This window comes from Osmerus eperlanus, chromosome 3 (genome assembly GCF_963692335.1).
Source record: "Osmerus eperlanus chromosome 3, fOsmEpe2.1, whole genome shotgun sequence".
Classification (NCBI taxonomy): domain Eukaryota; kingdom Metazoa; phylum Chordata; class Actinopteri; order Osmeriformes; family Osmeridae; genus Osmerus; species Osmerus eperlanus.
Genome location: NC_085020.1, coordinates 17,212,782 through 17,236,714, shown reverse-complemented (window position 1 = coordinate 17,236,714; position 23,933 = coordinate 17,212,782). Strand labels below are relative to the sequence as shown.

The following is a 23,933-nucleotide window of genomic DNA, read 5'->3' as shown; positions in this document are numbered from 1 at the left end:
CTCTTGCAATGCCTGACAGCCTCCTTTAAAAACCAGTGCAATCTCAGCTTGCTTAAGGTCCCTTGACTTGTAGTCATGTCAAAGGGAGCATTAGAGTTGTATTCTGTATAAATAAGTCTAAATTAATGTTTATTGAAATACATATTTATCTCGACACTCTTATTGATTTCTGGAATACGTCATCACAGGTTGATGTTTTGTTAATAGACTGCTGTTGTTAACTGGTGATGTATTGACACACTGTTCTCATTTACCTTCTAATGGCTTGGGCAGAAAGTGGGCCGCTGGTTTGGTCTTCTTTACACGGTTCCCTTTCATGGCTTGTCCATCCTTGTTGAGCCCCAGGAACCAGGCCCGGCCCGACTCCTGCTGCCGGTACAGCATGGACGAGTAGATCACATAGTAGTTCTCAAACACAGACTCTTTAAACTTACACTCCGCTGTGAAGAGTTCCTGTAAAGACAAATCCAGATAGGAGAGGATTAGGATGGTGTGGTAAAACGCCACACCCCCTGACCTGTACATATTGCTGTTCTACAGTCCTGTGCTCTCTGTGAAAGTGAGAGCCGACTGCTGTGGGCACACTGGAGCAGGCACCGTCCTGCAGGAGCAGTGCATTTACTGTACAATCAGCCTTTGATCATGTAGCCATTGACAGAGGTCAAAAAGACACAGTGTGCATTAGCTACATGCTAGTGTGGTACAGATTAATGAAGGGGCAGGCCTAGAAAGTGCCTTGCCAGGTGTAGAGGAGACCATAGCTCCAGATGTCCCCTGAGAGGGCGATACAGCAGAGGCCCGAGGTCAGTTTGAGGCAGACTGCCATTCTGGCTGTAATCATGACAAATGGATGTCTGCTGACAGTGGAACAACCAAATAATAAGAAAGCAGCGCTGATTCTCTGACCGCACGGTAGTTTTGCCCTGGTAGTTTTGCCCTGGTAGTTTGGCCCTGGTAGTTTAGCCATGGTAGTTTGGTTATGGTTGTTTAGCCCTGGTAGTTTGGCCCTGTTAGCTAGGTCCTAGTAGTTTGGCCCTGGTAATTTCATCCTGGTAGTTGGGTCCTGGTATTTAGGTCCTGGTAGTTTAACCTGGTAGTTTGGCCTAATTGTCATGATCATCAGATTATTCCCCACCTTAGACCCATCCCAGCAGGCTTCAGGAGACACCTTGCAATCTCCTGAATGTGTCACATAGGGAGAAGCACCTATGGTATTTCTATGTAAAAGACTGCACAAAGTCAACGATCTCACCATTCTTCACATTCCTGCTCTGCAGTGACTAATGGGAAGCAGAGAACCAAACTGTCCTCCATCTATCTCCTGAGGATGAGGAGAACAGGACGATAATGAAAAGCCTTCCCCACCCTGGCCTGCCCGGCAACAGCTAAAAATAAAGACACTCATTTGACATTATTAATCAAAGCAAGACTCCTATCTGTCTGAAAAGGAAGTGAAACTCAAGAACAGTTCGAGACACCTACAGTATCATCACACACCTGTCAAGACTAAAGCCAGAATGGGAAAGCTGTGTCTCCTTGGTTGCCAAGACACTAGTTAGTGTATGTGTTGTAGTGGCTTGTAGTAAATCCGATTGGGGTTGAGTAAGGTTAACCCCAGAGTTAGGTACAATCCTGAAGGTTCAGTCCGGTTCAATAGAACACATGTAGCCACATCTTATCAATCAGGAGACTTAAGATATCGTAGATATAGATATCACAAAGATGTCATGCATTATTGCCAAGACAAAGTATATAAAACAGATACATGACAGGGGATATGAATTATCAACCATCAGGTGTCCTCAAATTCACACAGTACATTTACAGAACACATGCCTCTTACACACTTTGGTACACACAGCAGTAACCACTTTACACCTTTCAGTGTTTATTTGTGACACACCTTCAAAAAAGAAATCCTTCAACCTTCTTTTTCTGTGACACCACCACACTCCGACAGGTCGTAAACTACCGATGCTTGACAAGGTTGCAAATACAGGCCGGTTGTTCTTTTTTTCTCCGTTTGAGAGTTGCTCATTAGATGGCAGATTATTTATAGTAACTAAATGTCTTGTTTCCGCATGCTGCACATCACAAGGTAATAGCAGTTATTAGGCCTGTGTTAAATTACTCTTGTCAGAGCTTAACAAGCAGCATGGACTGGACTGGGTTTGGCAGGGCAGCAGAGAAGGAGAGGGGGACAAGCCAGAGACACTTTGAAGTGATATAATGAGGGTTTGAATCAGATGAGATGGCATGATTTGGGTGAGGAAGAGGGGTAGGCAGGCAAGCTGAGTTTGGAGGGGGGGTTTCTCATGTCCCTGGATGGAAGAGCCTTAAGAAAGTCTATAACAGTACGTACTGCAAACACAAAAACAGCTCAGCTTTAAAGGCCTTGTTGCTTCCTGGAACAAGCGTGGCATTAAGGATTCTGACAAAATCGTAAATATATGAGCTATTTATGAGCTACTATGTCAAAGCGAGATGAGTAGTGTAACTTACTGTATGTCAGTACTTAATGCCTATAAAGTGCCTTTACTCTAATACTTTTTATTGCAATGTGGGCCTACATTAACTGATTTAGCATGATAAGAAAGTGCAGCAAATAATCAAGTACTCACGAACAATCAAGAAGCAAACAGTTCTAACAGTATTACAGTGCCAAATGCCAAGGAACATTGAGACATCACTCTTCAGTTCCAGAAGCAGACACTTGATTATCAACTTGACTATAGGCTGGTGGGCAACTATTGTTGATTACAGATACATGTTTGCTTGGTCTCAACTAGACAACAAGGCTAAACTCTATTATCCTTCATTTTGTGGCATGTGAGTGTGCGTCTGGGATTCATGTTGTGTTAGCAGAAAGTGTTTATCCACAGGCTACTTATCAAAGGTAACACCAAGGTAGGCTAATTTGGGCTTTTCTACAGAAATTGATGACGAAAGTGATTGTTCAACATCCTAATGTGGATGTTCCCCATCATTAGGTAAAACCTTGTTAGTTGTGAATGCTTATCAAAGCTGTTATCAAAGTTTGACAGCTAATTATTACTGAGGCAGGACATGCTGATTGTAACATGTTGCTGTCATCCCCCAACACCAAGTGTCTCGAACACTCAAACCTGTTTCAAACCACGTCAATCCCAAAGCACAAACACCACTGCTCCCCTTACATCAGTACCTAAACTCGTGTTAAAACACCTTCTCAGAAGTGAGACAGTCTCTGAAGTTTACCGCCACGCTTCCTAGTAATGACTAGTAATTAAATCTACGTCCGCTTCCTGGTCAGCTGACGCACTTCTTGATGCTGGTTGGCTGGCTGCCGAAATTATGCATCGGAACAGGATGGGTTGATTACTCACACTGTAAGCTCCTAACGAGCCTAACATCGTCGGAGCTATCACACAGACCATAATTACGAGTAATCACAGGGATTTATGGAAATGTGGAGATGTGGGGGCTACGCGGGCTTCTACAGAGGGAACACAGAAGCCGGCATTGGGAATGACTTGAGTTTGAAGAGAGGGAGAGGAAAAGAGATACAGAGAGTAAGACAGTGAGAGGGAAGGAGGCGCTGTCACCGTTTGATTTTGAGTAGGCTTTAAGATGACTCAGAACATCAACAGTACTCTTCTTTTCTCAGGCATGTCGCTAGTTGATTGCATCTCATAATGTCAAATGAGACCTCAACTGTTTTGGTCCTCCATGTCACTGTGCAGGCACTGTCTCGTGACTCTCTGAAAATCCATGATTTCGAATGAAGTTTTTTTTCCGAATCAGAAATTGACAGTTATCTCTTGTTTGACTTGCCATTGTTTGTATCTTGGAGAGAAGGAGGGAATATTTGACCTGTCATGTCATCCGTGTTAATGGTTGCTCAATAGAATGCATGTTTTTTAATGAGCTGTGAAGTTCCATACAAAGTTGCTGCAGCATATGAAAGTGTAGTTGTGAGTACATGGCGTGTGTGTGTGTTTGTGCGTGCATGTGTGTGTGAGTGTGTGTATAATATTATTATGACATTATGTGAGTGTGAATGTGTGTGCACTGGATTGATAGGGAAGGCTCGTTTTAATTTCTCAGCCGTTCTGTAATTGAGCTGGGAGGTGACAGGGGTGTCAGGTCTGTTTTTACTCTGCTCTGATCTGCAGCTTGCTAACTTTATTAAGAAGGGACAACCCCCCTGGTCCCACATGTCGCCCACTACCGCCCTGCTCCTCTTGATGCGCCTTCCTCCTTGTTCTCTCCCTTTCTCTGTTCTTCCTTTCTTTCTCTGCTCCTGGGCCATTAAAACATAACACATATCCTAGCACTCGGTCGCCATGGCAACAGCAAGGGGTGCTCCAGAATAGTCCCCACTCCACCCCATCCTCCAGTAAGAGGGAAGGGTTGTCCGCACCTGACTTCTGTCAGAGAAACACGTCTTTGTTTTGGGGTATATGGTTAGTGTTATGGTTTTTGTGTCACACTCTCACAGGCTTAGGAGGTTGATCTGCTGACTTATAAACAGCTGTTGCTAGTAAACCCCCAGACTGTATTTGGAGAGAAAAAGCCTGACATTGAAGCAGAGAGAAAGAGAGAGAGTATTAGAGCAGGACACACCTCCACAACGGTGGCAAATCGAATCATTTTTGAGGCACAAAACGTCTGATTCTCTCCCCTCTCAATTCCCCTGCCAGCGTCCTCTCGAAATCACTCCCTCCCCGATTTCTGATTGGTCACGCTGTGAATAGGAGGACCATAATTGACCTTGGCCACAGACAGAGCAAGAGAGTGTGAAAGACGAGGGAAAGAGAGAAAAAAAAATACAGAGGAATATTGGGGGAGGGTGGCGAGATGGAGAAAAGAGAGATATTGATAAAGAAAGTCCCAAATAATCAGCACAGTCACCCTCAAGAAGGAGGGAGGGGGAGAGGGGGATGAAAAAAGGAAATAAAAAAGCTAAAGTTTGAAAAAGATGGGCAGAGGGAGAAGGAGACAACAGTTCAGAGGAGGGGATCTATCAGAGAAGAAGAAAACAAAAGGATGTCCACGAGAAAAACATAGGAATAGAACACCAGATAGATGAGGGAGTCCAGAATGACAAGCAGATACAAACACAAGATTGAAGTAGAGAGTAACAAACCAGAAACAGTATCCCTGGGTGTACGAGAAATGTGGTTGGAAGGCGCCTGAAACCAGGGAGATCCTTGTTAACATGCAGAGGGATCTCTCACAGTGATGGAGAATATAACTAAGAAATTGTTTATTCATGCTGCGAGCATATTGCCTATATGAATCCACAACAGTCTCCAGGAAGCTGAACAGCACATCTACTCTCATTTGTATCAGGGTATACTTGTGTGTTCACAGCATCAAACCGGGAGATGGGAGCTACTCTAATGCATGGTCATTTGTTTGAATATCCAAATAAACAAAGTTGGAAAACAAACAGGAAATTGAAATTATATTTTAAAAAGTATGTTTCTTCCTGCTGACAAAGGCAACATCAGTTCTAAAGGGTCGGACAGAAAAAGTAGTATCTGTCTGTCTGTCTGTCTGTTTATCTGTATGTTTGCCTGCCTGCCTGACTACCTGTCTGCCTGCCTGCCTGCCTGTCTGCCTGTCTGCCTGTCTGCTTGTCTGTCTGCTTGTCTGTCTGCAAGCCTGCCTTTCTATCTGTCTGTCTGTTTATCTGTCTGTTTATCTGCAAGCTTGCCTAAATGCCTATCTGTCTGCCTGTCTGTCTGTCTGTTGCCTGCCTGTCTGCTTGTATGTCTGCAAGCCTGCTTTTCTATCTGTCTGTCTGTTTATCTGTCTGTTTATCTGTCTGTCTGTTTTTCTGCATGCATGCCTGCCTGCCTGTCTGTCTGTCTGCCTGTCTGCCTGTCTGCCTGTCTGCTTGTCTGCTTGTCTGCTTGTCTGTCTGCAAGCATGCCTTTCTATCTGTGTGTCTGTCTGTTTATCTGCAAGCTTGCCTAAATGCCTATCTGTCTGTTTATCTGTCTGTTTATCTGTCTGTTTATCTGTCTGTTTATCTGTCTGTTTATCTGTCTGTTTGCCTGCCTGACTGCTTGTCTGTCTGCAAGCCTGCCTTTCTATCTGTCTGTCTGTCTGTCTGTTTATCTGCAAGCTTGCCTAAATACGTATCTGTCTGCCTGTCTGTCTGTTGCCTGTCTGTCTGTTTATCTGTCTGTTTATCTGTCTGTCTGCCTGCCTGCCTCCCTTGCTGCCAGTCTATCTGTCTATCTGTCTATCTGTCTGTCTGTCTGTCTGTCTGTCTGTCTGTTGCCTGTCTGTCTGTTTATCTGTCTGTTAATCTGTCTGTTTATCTGTCTGTCTGCCTGCCTGCCTCCCTTGCTGCCAGTCTATCTGTCTATCTGTCTATCTGTCTATCTGTCTGTCTGTCTGTCTGCCTGTCTGCTTGTCTGTCTGCAAGCCTGCCTTTCTATATGTCTGTCTGTCTGCCTGTCTGCTTGTCTGTCTGCAAGCCTGCCTTTCTATATGTCTGTCTGTCTTGTCTGTCTGCTAGATTACCTCGCTGCCTGCCATCCTGCCAGCATGTCTACCTGGCTTTCAGCCTTTCTGTCTTCCTGCATGTCTGTTATGCAGAGGGGGCTGACCCGATCACACAGTGATTATAAAGTAATACATTTCTTGACTTGGCAGACACAAGCTCCAGTGCTCTGACAGCTCCAGTGCTCTAATCCCAGAAACGACTGCCAGATGGAGCACTCAGGGTGATGCCAGACATCTCCAACCTTCAAAACCAAACACTCGACTCATTTAATTTGGACTCTATCTTGTTCATCATTATCAGATGAGTCAATGTTGTGCTTGGGCTTGTTGTGAATATGCCTTGAGAGAGCCTGTTCTATTCTTACTATTATTTTATTGTTGAAGTAGCCCTGGGTGTGGAACAAAGCTATAGCAAGGCATTATCCTTGAGTTTTCAAGCTTGGCATGCGGCTGACGTCCACATTATTTACTTTGTTTATTTGAAGTGTTAAAGTACGTCCTTGGGGAACAACGCTGATTCCATGAGACCCAGTGATAATTATGTTCACATGACTATATTACTGTCTCGCTTGGAATCTCTTTGAAGACTTGGAAAGCCTTTCTGGATGTGGAGGATATGCCTTGTTGTTTAGTCCAACGCATCCACTCACGTGACAGTTACACTGACAGCATGACTTATAACATTTACAACCCGACAGTTTTGGAAAAGAAAAAAAAAAGATTCTGTCATGCCATGTTTTAAAACTTGTTTTCCCCTCGTCAAGCGGAGAGCAAACAGGGTCGTACATACACACATACACACAAACACACACCATCTCATCTTCTCTCTGAAGTACAAGGTGCAGCCCATCTAACCACACTGTACAGTCTTTAGAAATTCCCAGTTTTCAAGCTGGTTTCTTCAATAAAACACCGTCAAAGTGACTGATGCTTCTTTTTCAGCCCTCCCTTTGTTTCTTCCACATCTCCCCCTGCTCACATCAAGGAAACTATCTATTTTTGAGAAGTGGGTGACAAAAAGCACTGATGCTTTTACAGTGTTTGGAGACCAGAAGCACTTAAGCTTTCAATAGAGACTCCCCAAGGACACTGACCTTTTAGATGCCTTTAGAATTTTAACACTAGCCTCGTGGAAGTCCACAAAAAACTGCTAGGCACACACACACACACATACATGCACAGTCACACACACATACACACACACAGTACATGCACACACACATAGACATGCACACATCCACAACACATCCACACACACAGCCTTTTCACTGCAATGTATGTTTTAGTGCTTCCTCTGTTTCAGTACAGCTCAAATAGGAAGGTGGAAAAAAAGAAGACAAAAAAGAAGACAAAAAGAAGACAAAAAAAGAAGACAAAAAAAGAAGAAAAGAAAAAAAGAAAAAAAACGCAATTTCAAAAGGCAGAGCGGTGCACCTACAGCAGCAATGCTTTCATTCGGATAAATCATTCAAAGAGCCATCCTTGGTTGTGAGAAAAACCCTCTCTTAGCTCCCTCTCTGAGATGCAGAGGGCTGGAGTAGACCAGTGGAAGGAGTCAGCTGTAAGTGAGTGAGCAGAGCTACCTCAGGGCTGAGATGCTCATATCTCCACGAGCAGCAAAGCTCCTGGACCTGACCTGCCTCTCTCAGCCACTTGTTAGAGTAAAGACAAACCCTGAGTGTGTGTATGTGTGTGTGGTGTGTTGATCTGTAAGTGGAGGCCAGATCTGTGTCAGCGCTCCCAGGTCTCTGGTAGATTGGTCAGTCAGCTATGGTCAAGCTAACATAGTCCTCTCTTGACTGGGTCAGGTGCACTTGGTCTTTCATACAGTACACACTAAAACAGAGAGAGAGAGAGAGAGAGAGAAGAGAGAGAGAGAGAGAGAGAGAGAGAGAGAGAGAGAGAGAGAGAGAGAGAGAGAGAGAGAGAGAGAGAGAGAGAGAGAGAGAGAGAGAGAGAGAGAGAGAGAGAGAGAGAGAGAGAGAGAGGATAAACTGGTAATGTGTCGGTTGTCCCCTTCCGTGAGTCAGGGGTTCCCCCAAGCACCCGAGGTTGCTGTGGTGCCACGAGAGAGATGACTTTGTGTATGTATGTAACTGTGTCCCACTTTAAGCAAGTCATTGCTTGTATGCTGTATTATAAATTAAGGCAAATACATTTTGGGCACATCAAATGTCTTTCAAATACACACCTTTTTGAGCATGACTACAGCTAATTCTGTAGCTTTGATTGCTTTGACATCAAAGGATTAACTGTGGGTAATAAATAGCATAGCATAGCCCAGACAGGCCCTGGAAGTTTTAATTCAGATTCCTTTTCATTTTGGCTTTCACTGCAAGGAAATATTGTCTTGCAGGATATACTGTACGTAATTGTAGCATCCATCACTGGAAAATGCATGTATTCCCTGCCAGGTCTAGACTGGGACTGAAAAACGGCCCGGGACTTTGAAACGGACACCTGCCCACGATCGTGTATTATTATTATTAAAAAACATTTTTTCATTATGCCACGGACGTTTTACCGGCCGTTCAGGAATCTCCTGACTCTCCCGACGGCCAGTCCGACCCTGATTCCTGCTGACCTGCATCATATGACTAGTGTTTTAATGACGTCACATACATTAGTATTAGTCAAATGTAGTACCCATGAGAGTTTGGTGGGTCAGGGGTCATAGGTCAATGGATAAGTGAATACGTTTTACATCATAATACATAACTGTTAGTGTTCTTATGCAGAGTTATGACTAAACCATGGGATTAGTCACAAAGACATTGTACCATGGATACATTAGTAGTATGTGCACTGGCAACGCACAAACACAACGTTCAAACATACACGCACACAAACACACACACTGTTTGTCTGCGTGTGTTGGGGATGACAGGGTAGGACAACCAGATGAACAGGGTGGCATGGCTGGCAGGTTAGCATGGCTGGCAGGGTGGTATAGCTCCAGGGCAGAAATATGCCCACACGTACATGTTAGTTAAATCATTTCCCAGCACCGCGAGCCCAGCTATCAGATAGTCCTGAAGCATCATCTGCTGTAATCCAGCAGAGTAGCCATGGAAAAGGCAGGTAATCCTATGGCCGTCCTGTACAGCACTGGTAGAGCGAAATACAGAGAGGAATGGACACAATGGGACACACATCGAGCTGTGCACACCGACACATGACCCTGCACGTACACACACGGAGTCAGCCATGCAGCTCAGGCTCACTGGGGGCAGGAGAGGAATCTCTAGCAGTCGGCCAGGAGAGCGAAAGCCATGGTTTGGATACAGCAGGAATGCTAAACCAGCCAGACAGACAGCCAGACAGGCAGGTCTAGATATATGGTAGAAACTGTCTCCAGTAGGAAGACAAATAAAACCATCCAAAACCAGCTGACAGGCTAGGGGATTGTCTACTGTCCTGCACAGTACATTGTGTACTAAAGATCACAGTTGTATTGCTCTCTTTGTCGCTCTCTTTGTCGCTCTCTTTGTCGCTCTCTCTCTCTCTCTCTCTCTCTCTCTCTCTCTCTCTCTCTCTCTCTCTCTCTCTCTCTCTCTCTCTCTCTCTCTCTCTCTCTCTCTCTCTCTCTCTCTCTCTATGTATCTCTTTGTCTTTCGCCTGTCCTTCTCTTTGTCTTTGGTTGTCTTTCTCTCTCTGTGTCTTTCTCTCCCATGCATTCAAACACTGTCACCTAAACAACTTACCTACACCTTCACCCAACCACACAGACATCAATTCCCGTGACAGACTGGCGAGCAGGGCGTGTTCTATCTCGGGTCTAATCGGAGCAGGTGATGAGGCATGCGTCCGACAGCCACATCAGACTACTTCAGGATTCCTCCCTCTTATCAGATACAGCTGATACCGTCTGCAGGAATATCCTTATCATTAGCATTACAGGGTGTCTGTAGATCAAACTCATACAGCACGCCTGCATGTTTTCCAAGGCCCAGATGGCGGGGTTTTTAATACAATCTTCCGACAGTTTGTTTCATATTGCTCCAGGGAGATTAAAGTCACTGTACTTATCACAACACACACATTGGGGAGAAGGAGTTGTAGCCCCAGGCTGTTTGTCCTATCGGCTAGTCCTGTCCTGATGTTGCATTATGCTAATAAACAGTCACACCGTCAAGAGTATTGGTACTATCCAAAGTCCTTACAGCAAAACGTTTCCCTCTTTCTTTTAGCATGTCTGGAAAACATGAATGTGTTTACAGCACACATAAACATTGCGGTGTTTACAGTTCATGTTAATTGGTAGGTCAAAATGTTTTTAGAAGACACCTTGTTTGCAATAACAGACCATATTGATTGATTAGAGCAGCAGTGTACATAGATGACTCAGTAGAGCAACAGGGGACATGCTTTATACCAAAGGGGAATGAGAGTGACCTGCTTTTCAAACCACTTGTTTTTACATAAAACTGTAACCTTTCTCCCCTGATTCAGCACCTCCCCAACCTGTGAGCACATTCCCTGTGTGTGTGTGTGTGTGTTTGTGTGTGTGCGTGTGTGAGTGTGTGTATGTGAGTGTGTGTTTGTGTAGTGCAGTACAGTAAGCTTGGTATGATGTATGACTAAATAGCCCTTTGTAAATATCTACCTAGCTAAGTATCATATCACACGAATACACACACACACACACTTGTGGTTGACACTTGTGGTTGCAGTCTTCTAGCCCTGGGTGAGGTTGCGTGTGGCTGGGTGAGGTTGGGTGAAGAGTCCAAGTCAGTAAGCAGGACAGACTGTAGCGAATGAATTCTCATGATTCACAGTCTTGCCTCTCTCTCCCTCTCTCCCTCTCTGTCTTTCTCTTCATCTCTCTCTCTCTCTCTCTCTCTCTCTCTCTCTCTCTCTCTCTCTCTCTCTCTCTCTCTCTCTCTCTCTCTCTCTCTCCATCCCTCTCTTCTCCCTCTGTGTATTGATTTTAAAGCTGCAGGGGTGAGGCTTGATAAAATGCTACTTTCATTCAGGGGAAGTAGAAAGGGCACAGAAGGATTCTGGCATGGCAGAGGATGAGGGCGGTGTGTGTGTGTGTGTATGTGTGTGTGTATGCTTTTATCACTGTTGGCGAGGTGAAGGCTAGCGACTCTCATGCCACACCAAGTGCCCCCGTCTGTAACAAGTCCCAACCAGCAGGAACCAGACTGGAACCAGCAACCTGCCGACCCCGACTCTAAACCAGCCCCACCGTCAGCCTGTACACCCCCCAACCCCCCTCCACCTAAAGCCCTCTCTGTGACATTCTCTTTAGGAACAAGACTAACCTCCCTGTCGACACGGAGGTTGGTGTGAGCACCCAGTTCCAGCTCACCCTGAGTGGTTCAACACGGGCGGGCGAGGCCAGCGAGAGGGCGCCAAGAACGCAGACGGTGTGTCACTATTTGAAAGCGGGCGATGTTCGAGCACTGCTCGCGTCGGTCCGAACCGGCGTCCCGTTGGTTCTCATTTGCACGTTACATTGCACTTGAGGCAACAAGCACAAGTACGCCCTTTGTATTAGCACGGTGCTTGACATTTACACACTGGGAAAGCAATTAGGACAGCATTAGGGTCATAATGTGGTGAGCGGCCGGGCAGCAGTTCTGAGGACGAACTAACGTGTGTATTCAAGGGGAAAGGAGGATGATGGCGTGAGCACTCATACAGACTGAGCTGTAAGTGCCCTGGCAGACTGACACACTCACGAAAACACTTACATGCACACGCACTTATTCTCAAAAAGCTGGTTAGTTGGAGGAGACTACGCCCTGTATTGTCTGGTTCATCTCTAGCGGTTGTTGTCTAGACACACTGTCCCCTGGTACAGTAAACAGCTAAACAAAACACAAACACTTCCCTACCAGCTCCACAATAATCCGTTCTCATAGCCTAAACTTGTTCATAATTATTCTGTTGATGAGACAGAATCATTTCCAGGGGGTTTGTTGAGCATACTGCCTACTAACTGGGTCTAAGTAGTAGCATGACGCTGACACAGTCCCAGAGATATAGCCAGACACAGGCCTGACCTTTCAATGACACCCTGGTTCACTCTCATCAGTAGATGAGAACCAGCTTGTCCTTTCAACCCCAGCCAATCCGGAGCCAGGAAGGTAGATACGGTTGGATATAAAAGGTGAGCCAGCCAGTAAAATGCCAAGAGATGACCCCCCCTTTGCTAGTGACCTGACCCAGCTGATTGGGTGAGAGTGCAGGAAAAGGCCCACGGATGAGGAGTTCATGTCAGCACACTGCTCTACACGCAAGCTTTTAAAGGGATGGTTCACCATGAAAGCATGCCTCAATCAGATGGCTTCCTGTGCTGAAAAATTGCTAATACGATAGACACCAGGGCCTTTGTTCATTGATTAAAGGGTGAAAGATTGTATCCCTCTTTCCCGTTGGTTGACTGAAACCAAAATTTGCAAACATGCCGGCTGGGTGTAGTGGATGACGCAAGTGTAATTTTGTGCAGCATGAAAGTGATGTCTTTCAAGGAGATTTGAAACACTGGTCAACTTTCACTTACGTTTTAAGGCCACGGCCATTTTTCAAAATTGGGCCTCAAATGTACTCAAATGTCTAATCAGTACTGTAGTACTGATTAGAACTAATGGATAGTGGGGCTACAGTGGTGGACGTGAACAGAAGATAGCTCTGTTTCCGTTTTCTTCGTTCAGACCTTGCCAGGTGGTCTCCCGCTAATGGTCTGCACCTTTGTGCTTTGCCAATTGTCTCTGGAGGAGCGGATCTTTCGCGTAATTGCTCCTCATGGTCTTTTCTCTCTAAAAGGTTTTTCCTGGTATTTTCTGAGGGTTTAGGTTGGTAGGAGTGCTGATCTGTGCAGCCCTTTGTGAGATAACTTGCAAAAAGGGCTATACACAGTAAAATTGGATTTGATTTGAAGGTAGGACCCACTGCTGAGCGTATCATCTTCATCCATCTGGCTCTACGACAGCATATCGGATGCCAATGAAAGCTGATCCCATCCAAACCGATCAGGTGTCTTATAATAAATTAGGTATACCCTAAACAGGGGTTCCCAATCCTGGTCCTCGGGCCTCCCTGCCCTGAATGTTTTAGATGTTTCCCTGCTCCAAACACACCTGATTCAAATGAATGGTCGTTATCCAAGCCTGATAACGACCATTCATTTGAATCAGGTGTGTTGTGTAATCAACACACCTGACACCTGGACCAGGATTGGGAACCCCTGCCCTAAAGAATAGTCCTTTAGAGGTCATCACAGGACAGAGCTGCAATCAATAACACATCCCAACCAAGGGCCATGGAGTGGGGATTGGTGGCAGAGGGGGCTGGTGCGGGCAGGGTGGAGAAAGGGCGAGTCAGAGGTGCTCGGGGATGTCTGAGAGCACTTTGGCTGTGCGTGACCACAGCAACATCCCCACCATCGGCTTCTCGTTCAGCCCCCCCCCCCCCCCCCCCCCCCCCCCCCGCAGCGCAGGCTCATTTCACACGGAGGGGAAGAGGAACGTGAATAATTGTTCCTCGCCCCTTTGGAATAGCCATGCCTCAGGGATGGATCAGGTCTGAAATGACTCCTCTTCACCCCCTACCCCTATCCCGCCTCCCACCCCCACCCCCTTTGAAGATAGCGTTCAGCCTACGTGATGGGAAAGTAATTGAACGGTGTTCGTCTTTAATAGTATATTAAGAAGGTTATCGGTTTGGGCCCAGCTTATGAATTTGTGTGTTGTTAATAATGGCGCCTCCTCTGTCAGACAAGGGCTGCTGGGATGGCTACAGTACACTGATTTTATTGGCTGGAGCGGGACTTTCCCCTCGCATACACTGCTGGGGGGGGGGGTTCCCCCCTCCCTGCCTTCCTCCTTCCCACCAATCAATACTCTGTTCTTTCCAGTCTTTTGCCTTCTCATTATCTGTCAACGCCAGCTAAATTCTAGCCAGCTCCCACACTCCTGCTGGTCCTCTGTAACCCTGGTGACGGTTGTGTTTCCCCCCTCTTCATCCCGTTTTTGTAAAGAGGCGCGCGTGTGGCCGGAGGGAGGTGGCTGGGGCAGGGAGAGCCCCTGGTTGACGGACAGATCAATGGCGGGGGTGGTGGCCTCTGTTATGGTTGGGCTGGACACTAGGGAGACCGGGGGAGGCAGTAGAGGGGAGGGAGAGTAGCGGAGAGGGGGGCAGGGGATGGAGTAGAAGGGAGGGGGTCAGGGGAGGGAATAGAGGGTGGACCTGTGAAGGGAGAGGACGGGAGTCGAGCGTGGTCTGTGGAGGCCATGGGAGGAGTATGGGTAGGGATACTGTATGTGTATTGCTAGGCCCAAACTGTACATGGTTGTCTTACGTATACTGTTCTTTCCAGGAGGATCGTGAGAGCCTTCTACAGGGTCAACAGCTCGGCACTGAATTCAGAATTTTCATTTATGTAAGTCATTTAAAAACGAACGACACCAAATAGGAATGCTTGCAGGTCTCACTCATCTTGTAAGCTGTGTCAATGTGCATGTATGCCTATTTTCCCATCTAGTCACTAGGTCACATGGCCACTGAAATAACTCTGTAGTTTCTACGCGGTCTCTTTTCTTTATCACCTCTTTAACACCTCCTTCATACCGTTATCAATCACGCTCCAAACAGTCTGGCCTCTCAACCCCTCACTCTCTCTCTCTCTCTCTTTCTTTCTATCTCTCTCTCTCATCTCTGTCCAATAACCTTTTTTCTCTCCAAAAATCTTGAGAATAACAATGCGTTCCAAAATCCGTACGGCCCATCCAAGTAGTGTTTAGTAACTATCCAACAATCCAACATCGAGCAACAGAAACACAAATAATATCTGATTATCTTATTTCTCCCTCTCTCTCTCTCTCTCTCTCTCTCTCTCTCTCTCTCTCTCTCTCTCTCTCTCTCTCTCTCTCTCTCTCTCTCTCTCTCTCTCTCTCTCTCTCTCTCTCTCTCTGTTTCTCCCCTAAACTCCCACTCAATCTATCTCTGCACCTCTTTACCGTATCATTAAAGCGTCACGTAAACCAGTTGCTCACACAACAGCAAAGAAGGCACATCACCCCACCTGTAATTATTCATTGAGTGATAGATGGAGAGAAAGGGAGATTAAAAGGGAGCATGCAAAAGCATATGTATATATATAGTGATGATCGGAGGTAGGGGAGACAGGAGCTATAGGGAGAGAAGAGGAGAGGAGGAATACAATAAAGAGAAAGAGAAATGGTGAGTGGTGAAACTGGAACGATAGAGGGAAAGAGGATTACAATAGTGATAGAAAAGGAGAAAATGAGAGGAGGGCAACATCGGTGAAAGAAGGAGAGAGAAAAGTAGAGGGGTGAAACAACCAAGACTGTAGAAGCTCAGAGACTTGAGAGGACGGAAGCAGGAGTGATAGAAGGAGAGAGAAAAGGAGAGGGGTTACTAAAAGAACTGTTGACCTGGGGAGAACACGTCTCTACTGGGGTTGTTATGAGTTATTGTTCAGAGAAGCGTATATCCCTACAGTGAGGACTAACACAGTACTGCCCAGACCTAGGTGCTATCAGTGTGTGCGTGTGTGTGTGTGTGTGTGTGTGTGTGTGTGTGTGTGTGTGTGTGTGTGTGTGTGTGCGTGACTCAGTGACGCAGACTGTGGCATATGATGCTCCTCTTCATTGTGATGAGTCACAATGGCTGGGATACCCAAACTCAAAACAGAATAGAATAGTCTGGCATCTACTGTCATGCAAAATAGATTACAGTCTAGTATCTACTGTCAGACAGAAAATAAAATGGTTTGATATCCACTCTAAGCAGAGTACCCTTCCAAACTTCACATTGGCACCCTGACAAATTATGATTGCTATAACTGTATCATTAAACAACAGTCAATCCTTACAATGACTTTACTGCCAAATAAACATATTCCTATTTCCCCTTTCTTCTCTGCTTCCTGCCAGCAATTGGTTGAATATATGAAGGTTTGGAAAAGTAAATTGATTACCCATGAGCATTTTTGTTCATGGGTTCATTTTTGCATTAAGTTAATTAGTCATGGGCACCCACATGGGACTGGCTTTGGCTAACAGAATGCATTAAAGTGTGCGACAAGATGAGCCAAATGTATATATAATTATGTATATGTATATTTGCTGAATTAAAGATATTTGTTGAAAAAACTGTGTGATAATTACGTGGTTGATCATTCATTCATTTTGTTTATTTTCATGAGAGAAAATTGGCTACCTTTTAGCCAACCTAGTGGGTTCTGCTGCTACAGGAGATAGCGTTCTGCGTTGTTTACTCTTGTTCCCATGAAATCCGAACTTCCTCCTTGTGATGACATCGTTGTCTTAACCTTGATTTATTCAATCTAGCCAGCAACAGCCCGGACGCAGTGTGATGCGGGCAGCTATGCCAGGGCTGCCCATTAATAATGCCTGTCCCATAATGTGGCTGAGGACCAGCAGGCTATTCTTGGCTGCCCCGGGCTCAGACTGAGCTAGAACCTGGCCAGTCTCCCACCCACACACATGAACACACACACACACACACACACGTAGACACACACACAGACACATAGACACACATACACATAGACACACGCCCACATGCAGACACGCATCAACACACACACACATGGACACACACGCACACACATAGACGGGCATGCATAAACCCAAACACACACCTTCTGACCTTGTTGTTCATTAATGCATGGACCTGCTCCTGACCACAGACCTGGAAGCCAGGCTCACTTTGGTCTCTCCCTCCTTCAAGCCTCTCTTTGCTCTCTCTCTCGCTTGCTCTCTATCTCTCTCTCTGGTCCCTCGCTCTCTTCCCCTCTGGTCTCTGCAGTGGGGAGTCGCTGAGTAATTAAATACCTGGGAAAGACTGGGGACATGAAGATGTCATGACAGATTCTCCATCTCACCACTGTGACAATGGAGGGCTGGGTGGAGTACAGTAACAGAGGAACTGTCAGCCCTGCTCTGTGCTGATGCTGTCCACAGTATTCTGCTGTATTACGGCTCCAGATGACCAGAGAGGACAGTCATAGTACAACATGATTCTGGCCATGCATAAGACAGCTGGATATATGGATCACCATCACCATTTGGCAGGTGTGTAATTAACACATTCACACAAAGCCATCTGTTTGGTAAGCCCACACAACACCTAGGCACACGCAAACACGGAAATGCATGCATGTGAATATATGTATGCACCACACACACACACAAACAAACACGCAGATACACACACAGAGAAACACACGCGAAAACACATCCTGTAGACACACATAAGGAGACGCACGCACACAGTGTGCCACGCGTGCCAGACAGTGGAGACGTGCTACACGCTACCACTGTTGCCAACTGCTCTACATTACCAGGATTATAGTGGCCTTGTGTAAACTTATGTTTCTTTTTGTGCTACGGTACATCTAAAGTAGCCCATCATGTCTGTCTGCCTGTCTGTCTGTGTGTGTAGTGGCCAGGATTAATGAAATTTAGGGGAGGTCAGATGGCTGAGCAGTTAGGGAATCGGGCTATTAATCAGATGGTTGTTGGTTCGATTCCTGGCCGCGTCAAATAACGTTGTGTCCTTGGCCAAGGCACTTCACCCTACTTGCCTCGGGGGGAATGTCCCTGTACTTACTGTAAGTCGCTCTGGATAAGAGCGTCTGCTAAATGACTAAATGTAAATCTAGAGATTGGACCATGGGAGCCGAGAGAACCCAGTGCAGTGGCACTTCACTTGGGAAAACTTTAAGAGCAGCATGAAGTGGATGACAGAAAAAAGAGGAATGCATTAAAGTTGTCCTCACACCCCTGGAGCACAAAGGATCCCAGCAACCTCCTCCTTCCATTCTCTTTGTCCTGTTTTTACATTGACCGCGTTGGAGCGTGCGTGAACACATCAGGCTCCATTCGTTGTCGGAGCCGGCGACGGCTGCAGTATGACATGCCCCGTGTGTTTGGACACTCGACAACACGGGGCCCCTTTCTACAGCTTATAAAGTCCCCCCCCCCTTACAGGACGTGCCTCATACCGCAGAGTGTCTGAAGTATTGACACCATGTCCTCTCAAGGATTTCATTTGTGTAGGAGTTAGGGTCACCCTGTCGGATGGAGTCACTGAGAGCGTCGCGAAACGTGTCGCGAAACGTGTCGTGTGGGAAAGCAACAAAAACGGGAAGCCCAAAGGGGCGGTGGTGGTGGGGGGGGGGCTCTGTATCTAAACGGAACGTGACATGGGCAACCTTTCCTGTAGAGAGACCTTTGTAAGGAGAGGTTCGAGGGAGATAGATAGATAGGGAGAGAGAGAAAGATTGATAGGGAGATAGATAGGGAGAGAGAGAGAGACAGGGAGAGAGAGACAGGGAGAGAGAGGGAGAGAGATAGAGAGAGAGGGAGGGAGAGACCCCAGTGTCTTCCTTACAGCAGTGAAAGAGACATAAACCTTGTGTGAGACTTGTTGGGGTCACAAGAGTCTTTGTAGCATAATGCAATGCTCGTGTTCTTTTCTCAATTTAAATTTGTCTTCTGCTTTGCTGTTTTGCATAAACACCACCATTACAGCTATCTGAAGGGTGACGATAACATCCGTTTCTCCTGATTGCAGTTCGCCGGAGAAAGAGAGAGAGACAGTGACAGTGTACGGAACCATTGAGAGAAATCTTCCCTCTTATTGTTGGGCAGGAGAAATGTCACATGGCTGGAACAATGGAGAGGAGAAATTAGCCAGGAGTATTGCTCTGGATACAAAAGGACTAGAGTGAAAAGAGGAGAGATGATTGAACTCTCTTTTATATACCGGCAAGTCCTTTGTGCCAGACTGCATATTCTCTATGATGCCTATCTTGTCACTCCTAGACTCCTATCCTCAAAGGGATATGAGGCGGAACCAGAGAGGCTAAAATGGCCTTCCCATCTTCTCCCTCAAGACCTAGGTATCCGCCTTTATTTCTCCTCTTTTCTAAAGATTGTCATTCCGCTCCTTATCAAACTGCACTATCACAACGTTTGTGTTACTGTTTGATTAATTATGGCCAAAGGCGAACACAATCACACATGCAAGTCACATAAACTACAGGGGAGAAAAGAGACTGTCTGCTTTTCAGAGGGAACCCATTCCAATCCTCTAGAGTCCCGAGGAGTAACGTCTTGAGTCGAGACATTACTCCTCACAAGGTGGGGACACTATCTTTCAGCGGTCCCCTCAACTTTGCTTTCCCTTCAGTCTGGAAGGTGTTTACTGGAAATGTAAGTGCCCCATAATCAAATGCTTGTAATGGACGAGAAAAGGTCGACCATCTCAGGAGGTGCACACTCACAAAGAAATATTGTGGTAATGGAAAGAACGAAAAAGGAAGAGTTGTAGGAGGAAGTGTGGAGGAGGATGAAAAGGTGTGATTTTGCGGGCTGCCATTAGGAGAGTCATTTACACATATGCACAAGAGGGATAGCAGGGATGTAGCCCTGTGCTAGTGTGTGAGGACAGCTGGGGTCTGCTCACAGGGCTGCAGTAGCACCGAAATAAGGTGCAGATGGAGCACAGAGGCTTCCAGGAGGCAGCGACAGCCTGGAGGGAGGTGAAGGGATTGCAGGGGCCTGGGAGGGGTGGTGAGGGGCTGGCAGTGGGGGCTTAAGAGGTCTGAGTTGTGGGGGGGGGGGCAGTCTCATAAGAGAGAAGGACCTGTCCCCATCATACCCTCTTACCTCTGAGCTCAGCTGTACACACACAGCGTTGCTGCCTCTGTGGTCTGATGAATGTTGATGCATGTCTTAAAGCCTCATGAAGCACACATTTAAACTGATAAGATGAAATGACTGTTTGATAGAAGGCAAAGAGCAATGAATACATTACTCCAATATGCAGGTGCAAACAATGATTTATCGCTGTCGATAAGGAAGAGAGACAGAATGGGAGCGATGGAAAGCCAGAAAGGGATCAGGGGGGATATAGAAATAGCTAATTGTGCAGATCAAGGACCCATACAACCAGTTTAAACCCCTTGCATTGTCATGCAGTTTATAGCTACATAATGTATATTAATTCTCAATCCCTGCTGTAAATTCCCCTTGCACAATCCATACGATTCTAGGTCAATCCCTCTCAGTATAATTTGTTTCAGAGCTTTAGCCAAGTGGTGATTAGGGGTTACGGGATCCCATTCCATACCTGTCCCTCTGACTTGGCTGAGATGCCTTGACTCTCCCCTCAGCCCTTAACCAGGAAGGACAGCAGGGGGGAGCAGGAATGCTGATTTAATGTACTATGTGTGTGTGTTTGTCTGTGTGTGTGTGTGTGTGTGTGTGTGTATGTGTGTGTGTGTGTGAGTGTGTGTGTGTGTGTGTGAGTGTGTGTGTGTGTGTGTGTGTGTGTGGGTGTGTGTGTGTGTGTGTGTGTGTGTGTGTGGGTGGGTGGGTGTGTGTGTGTGTGTGTGTGTGTGTGTGTGTATGTAGACGCTACGAGGACAGGGAGAGGAATCATAGACAGTGGCTCTAATGAATAAGCCTATCTACAGTACAAGAAGAGTGTATTTATTTTATTCATATCAAAGAAGCTGTATATGATTTACATAAAACATTTATATGGTGTATTTGTATATTTTTTTATCCATCTCTATCACACTGAATGATTTCTTTTGCAATATCTCTTGCAGTAAGAAGGTAGACTGGCATTTTTACAGTACAGGTGAGATTATTCTAGGTCTATGGCTCCAAATCAAAGAAGAGTTGCAATGAAGAAGCCCTATTCCCCCCTAGAGAGGGTGTCCTGGGTGGAGGTGGTAGAGTAGAGTGCCTAAGATGAGTGACAGGTGTGGAGGAGGAGGGAGGTGTTTCCTGGCAGAATTCAGGTTGCTTGGACAAGCATTCGATTTGGAGAAAATGAATCTATATGCACGAAGCATTATTTAATGGGTTTGGTCACCTCCTCTGAAATGCAATTAGCCTCCAGTGAAGGTGGTAAATATTATACACAGGCTCTCTCTTTGTGGGAAGCCCACATTTGAAGCATGAGGTTAACACTGTTATTGTGTGTGTGTGCATGTTCATATATGTGTGTTTGTGTGTTTTGGGCATGCCATCATGTTAATGTAAGTGTGTTTGAGCATGTGCGTATTAACAGTTAAAGTGCACTATAAAGTGCATGGTGAATACATTGGAGGACAGTAGAATAGAGCAGCAAGGAGTGACTTACTGATGTATAGAGATGCCCTTCCCCGTTCATGGCGATGTATAACCCTGTCTTCACCGACTGAATGGCGACCACTCTCAGTCCCACAGGAATGAGGTTGAACAAAGCTGCAAGACAGACAGACAGACAGACAGACAAACAGACACACACAGACGGACATACACAGACATACACAGACAGACAGACAGACAGACAGAGAAAGTATATCATTATACAACTAGTGAGGAGTAACATTTCTGGGGAAATTGTGAAGCGTTTTTTTAATGTTGCATTGAACATGGAATGGAACCTTCCGCAAAACCATAGCAGCACAGTCGGGAATGAAACTCACATTTTGTACCTGCTTGTCATTTCTAGGCATGTCTATTTATTGTAAAAACTGTGGAAGGAGTAGCCGTGGCTAAAATTAAATAAAGATATGGTCAACTATATATGTGAAATAGCAGTAGTTAGCCTTGCTGGTAGCAATCACATGTAAAAAATACCATAATTAATTTAAAAAAATTGGAACTTTAAAAAATACAAACATACAATGCAGGTGATCGTTAACTGTTGTTTAAAGTGTTCAACTGGCTGTGATTTCTCCTTTGGTTTTCTAAAATATTTATTACATATATTTTCTAAATGACAAGCTTATTGTAGTGTTGTCTTTAGCAACAGACAGGCAGCACCACCACCAGCCTGAGAGGCAGTACCACCAGCAGCCTGAGAGATAGTAGAACACCTGAGAGGCAGTACTACCACCAGCAGCCTGGGAGATAGTAGAACACCTGAGAGGCAGTACTACCACCAGCAGCCTGGGAGATAGTAGAACACCTGAGAGGCAGTACTACCACCAGCAGCCTGAGAGATAGTAGAACTGACACCTGAGAGGCAGTACTACCACCAGCCTGAGAGATAGTAGAACTAACACCTGAGAGGCAGTACTACCACCAGCCTGAGAGGCAGTACTACCACCAGCCTGCGAGATAGTAGAACTAACACCTGAGAGGCAGTACCACCAGCAGCCTGAGAGATAGTAGAACTAACACCTGAGAGGCAGTACTACCACCAGCCTGAGAGATAGTAGAACTAACACCTGAGAGGCAGTACCACCAGCAGCCTGAGAGATAGTAGAACTAACACCTGAGAGGCAGTACTACCGCCAGCGTGAGAGGCAGTACTACCACCAGCCTGAGAGATAGTAGAACTAACACCTGAGAGGCAGTACCACCAGCAGCCTGAGCGATAGTAGAACTAACACCTGAGAGGCAGTACTACCGCCAGCGTGAGAGGCAGTACTACCACCAGCCTGAGAGATAGTAGAACTAACACCTGAGAGGCAGTACTACCACCAGCCTGAGAGGCAGTACTACCACCAGCCTGAGAGACAGCACCACCACCAGCCTGAGAGGCAGCACCACCACCAGCCTGAGAGGCAGCACCACCACCAGCCTGAGAGGCAGCACCACCACTAGCCTGAGAGATAATAGAACTAACAGCCTGAGAGGCAGATGCCCTACCAGCCTGAGAGGCAGTACCATCACCAGCCTGAGAGGCAGCACCACCACCAGCCTGAGAGGCAGCACCACCACCAGCCTGAGAGATAATAGAACTAACAGCCTGAGAGGCAGCTGCACTACCAGCCTGAGAGGCAGTAGCACTACCAGCCTAGGGGGCAGTCATACTAACAGATGGAGAGGCAGCACCACCCACTTGAGATGCGCTAGTAGTATCAGGGCTGTAATTGGAGCCACCAGTGGTGCATGTCAGATTGAAGGTTGTCTTTGTTGTTGTAGCACTCTCGCTGGAACAGTTAGCTAATGGCTGCTTGAAGTGGGGGAGGAAAACAGGGTGTGTGTCCCTGACTGTGACACCAAGTGTGTGTGCCCGACTGATTTAGTAATGAACTGAGCTGACCCCCAGGTAATTGGTATTGGTGCGTCTGTGGTCTTAGACAGGAAATATGGGCTCTGGTTTGAAAGGCTGAGGGCCAATTAAAGGAGGGGGGCTCGGCTAGTTGTATCTGTGTGATCACATAGAAGGCTTTGTAGAAATGGTAACTGAGTCTAGTATAAATACACATGTACTGTATACTACATAGTAGGGGTGGGAATCTTTTGGTTCTTCACGATTCTATTTGATTCTTGGGGTCACGATTCGATTAAAAATCGATTCACGATTTTTCCGAAGAAAAATAAAGATTAAAAAAGATTTAAAAAAAACATTAAAAAAAGAAAGCATTATAAAAAATAACAAAAACATTTTTTTTAAATCAATTCACATAAATTCGTTTT

At 46.0% G+C, this 23,933-nt stretch overlaps 1 protein-coding gene across 4 annotated transcripts in view; it reads right to left on the bottom strand.

The window, feature by feature from the left end:
* fgf14 (fibroblast growth factor 14) overlaps positions 1-23,933 on the bottom strand; it is a 91,288-nt gene that overhangs the window by 5,537 nt on the left and 61,818 nt on the right. For all 4 annotated transcript variants that reach the window (XM_062457511.1, XM_062457514.1, XM_062457515.1 and 1 more), the window contains exons 3-4: positions 21,661-21,764; positions 255-453 (exon numbers count right to left, since the gene is read on the bottom strand). In XM_062457511.1, the coding sequence (XP_062313495.1) occupies positions 255-453; positions 21,661-21,764 (303 nt within the window). The remainder of the gene's footprint in view (positions 1-254; positions 454-21,660; positions 21,765-23,933) is intronic.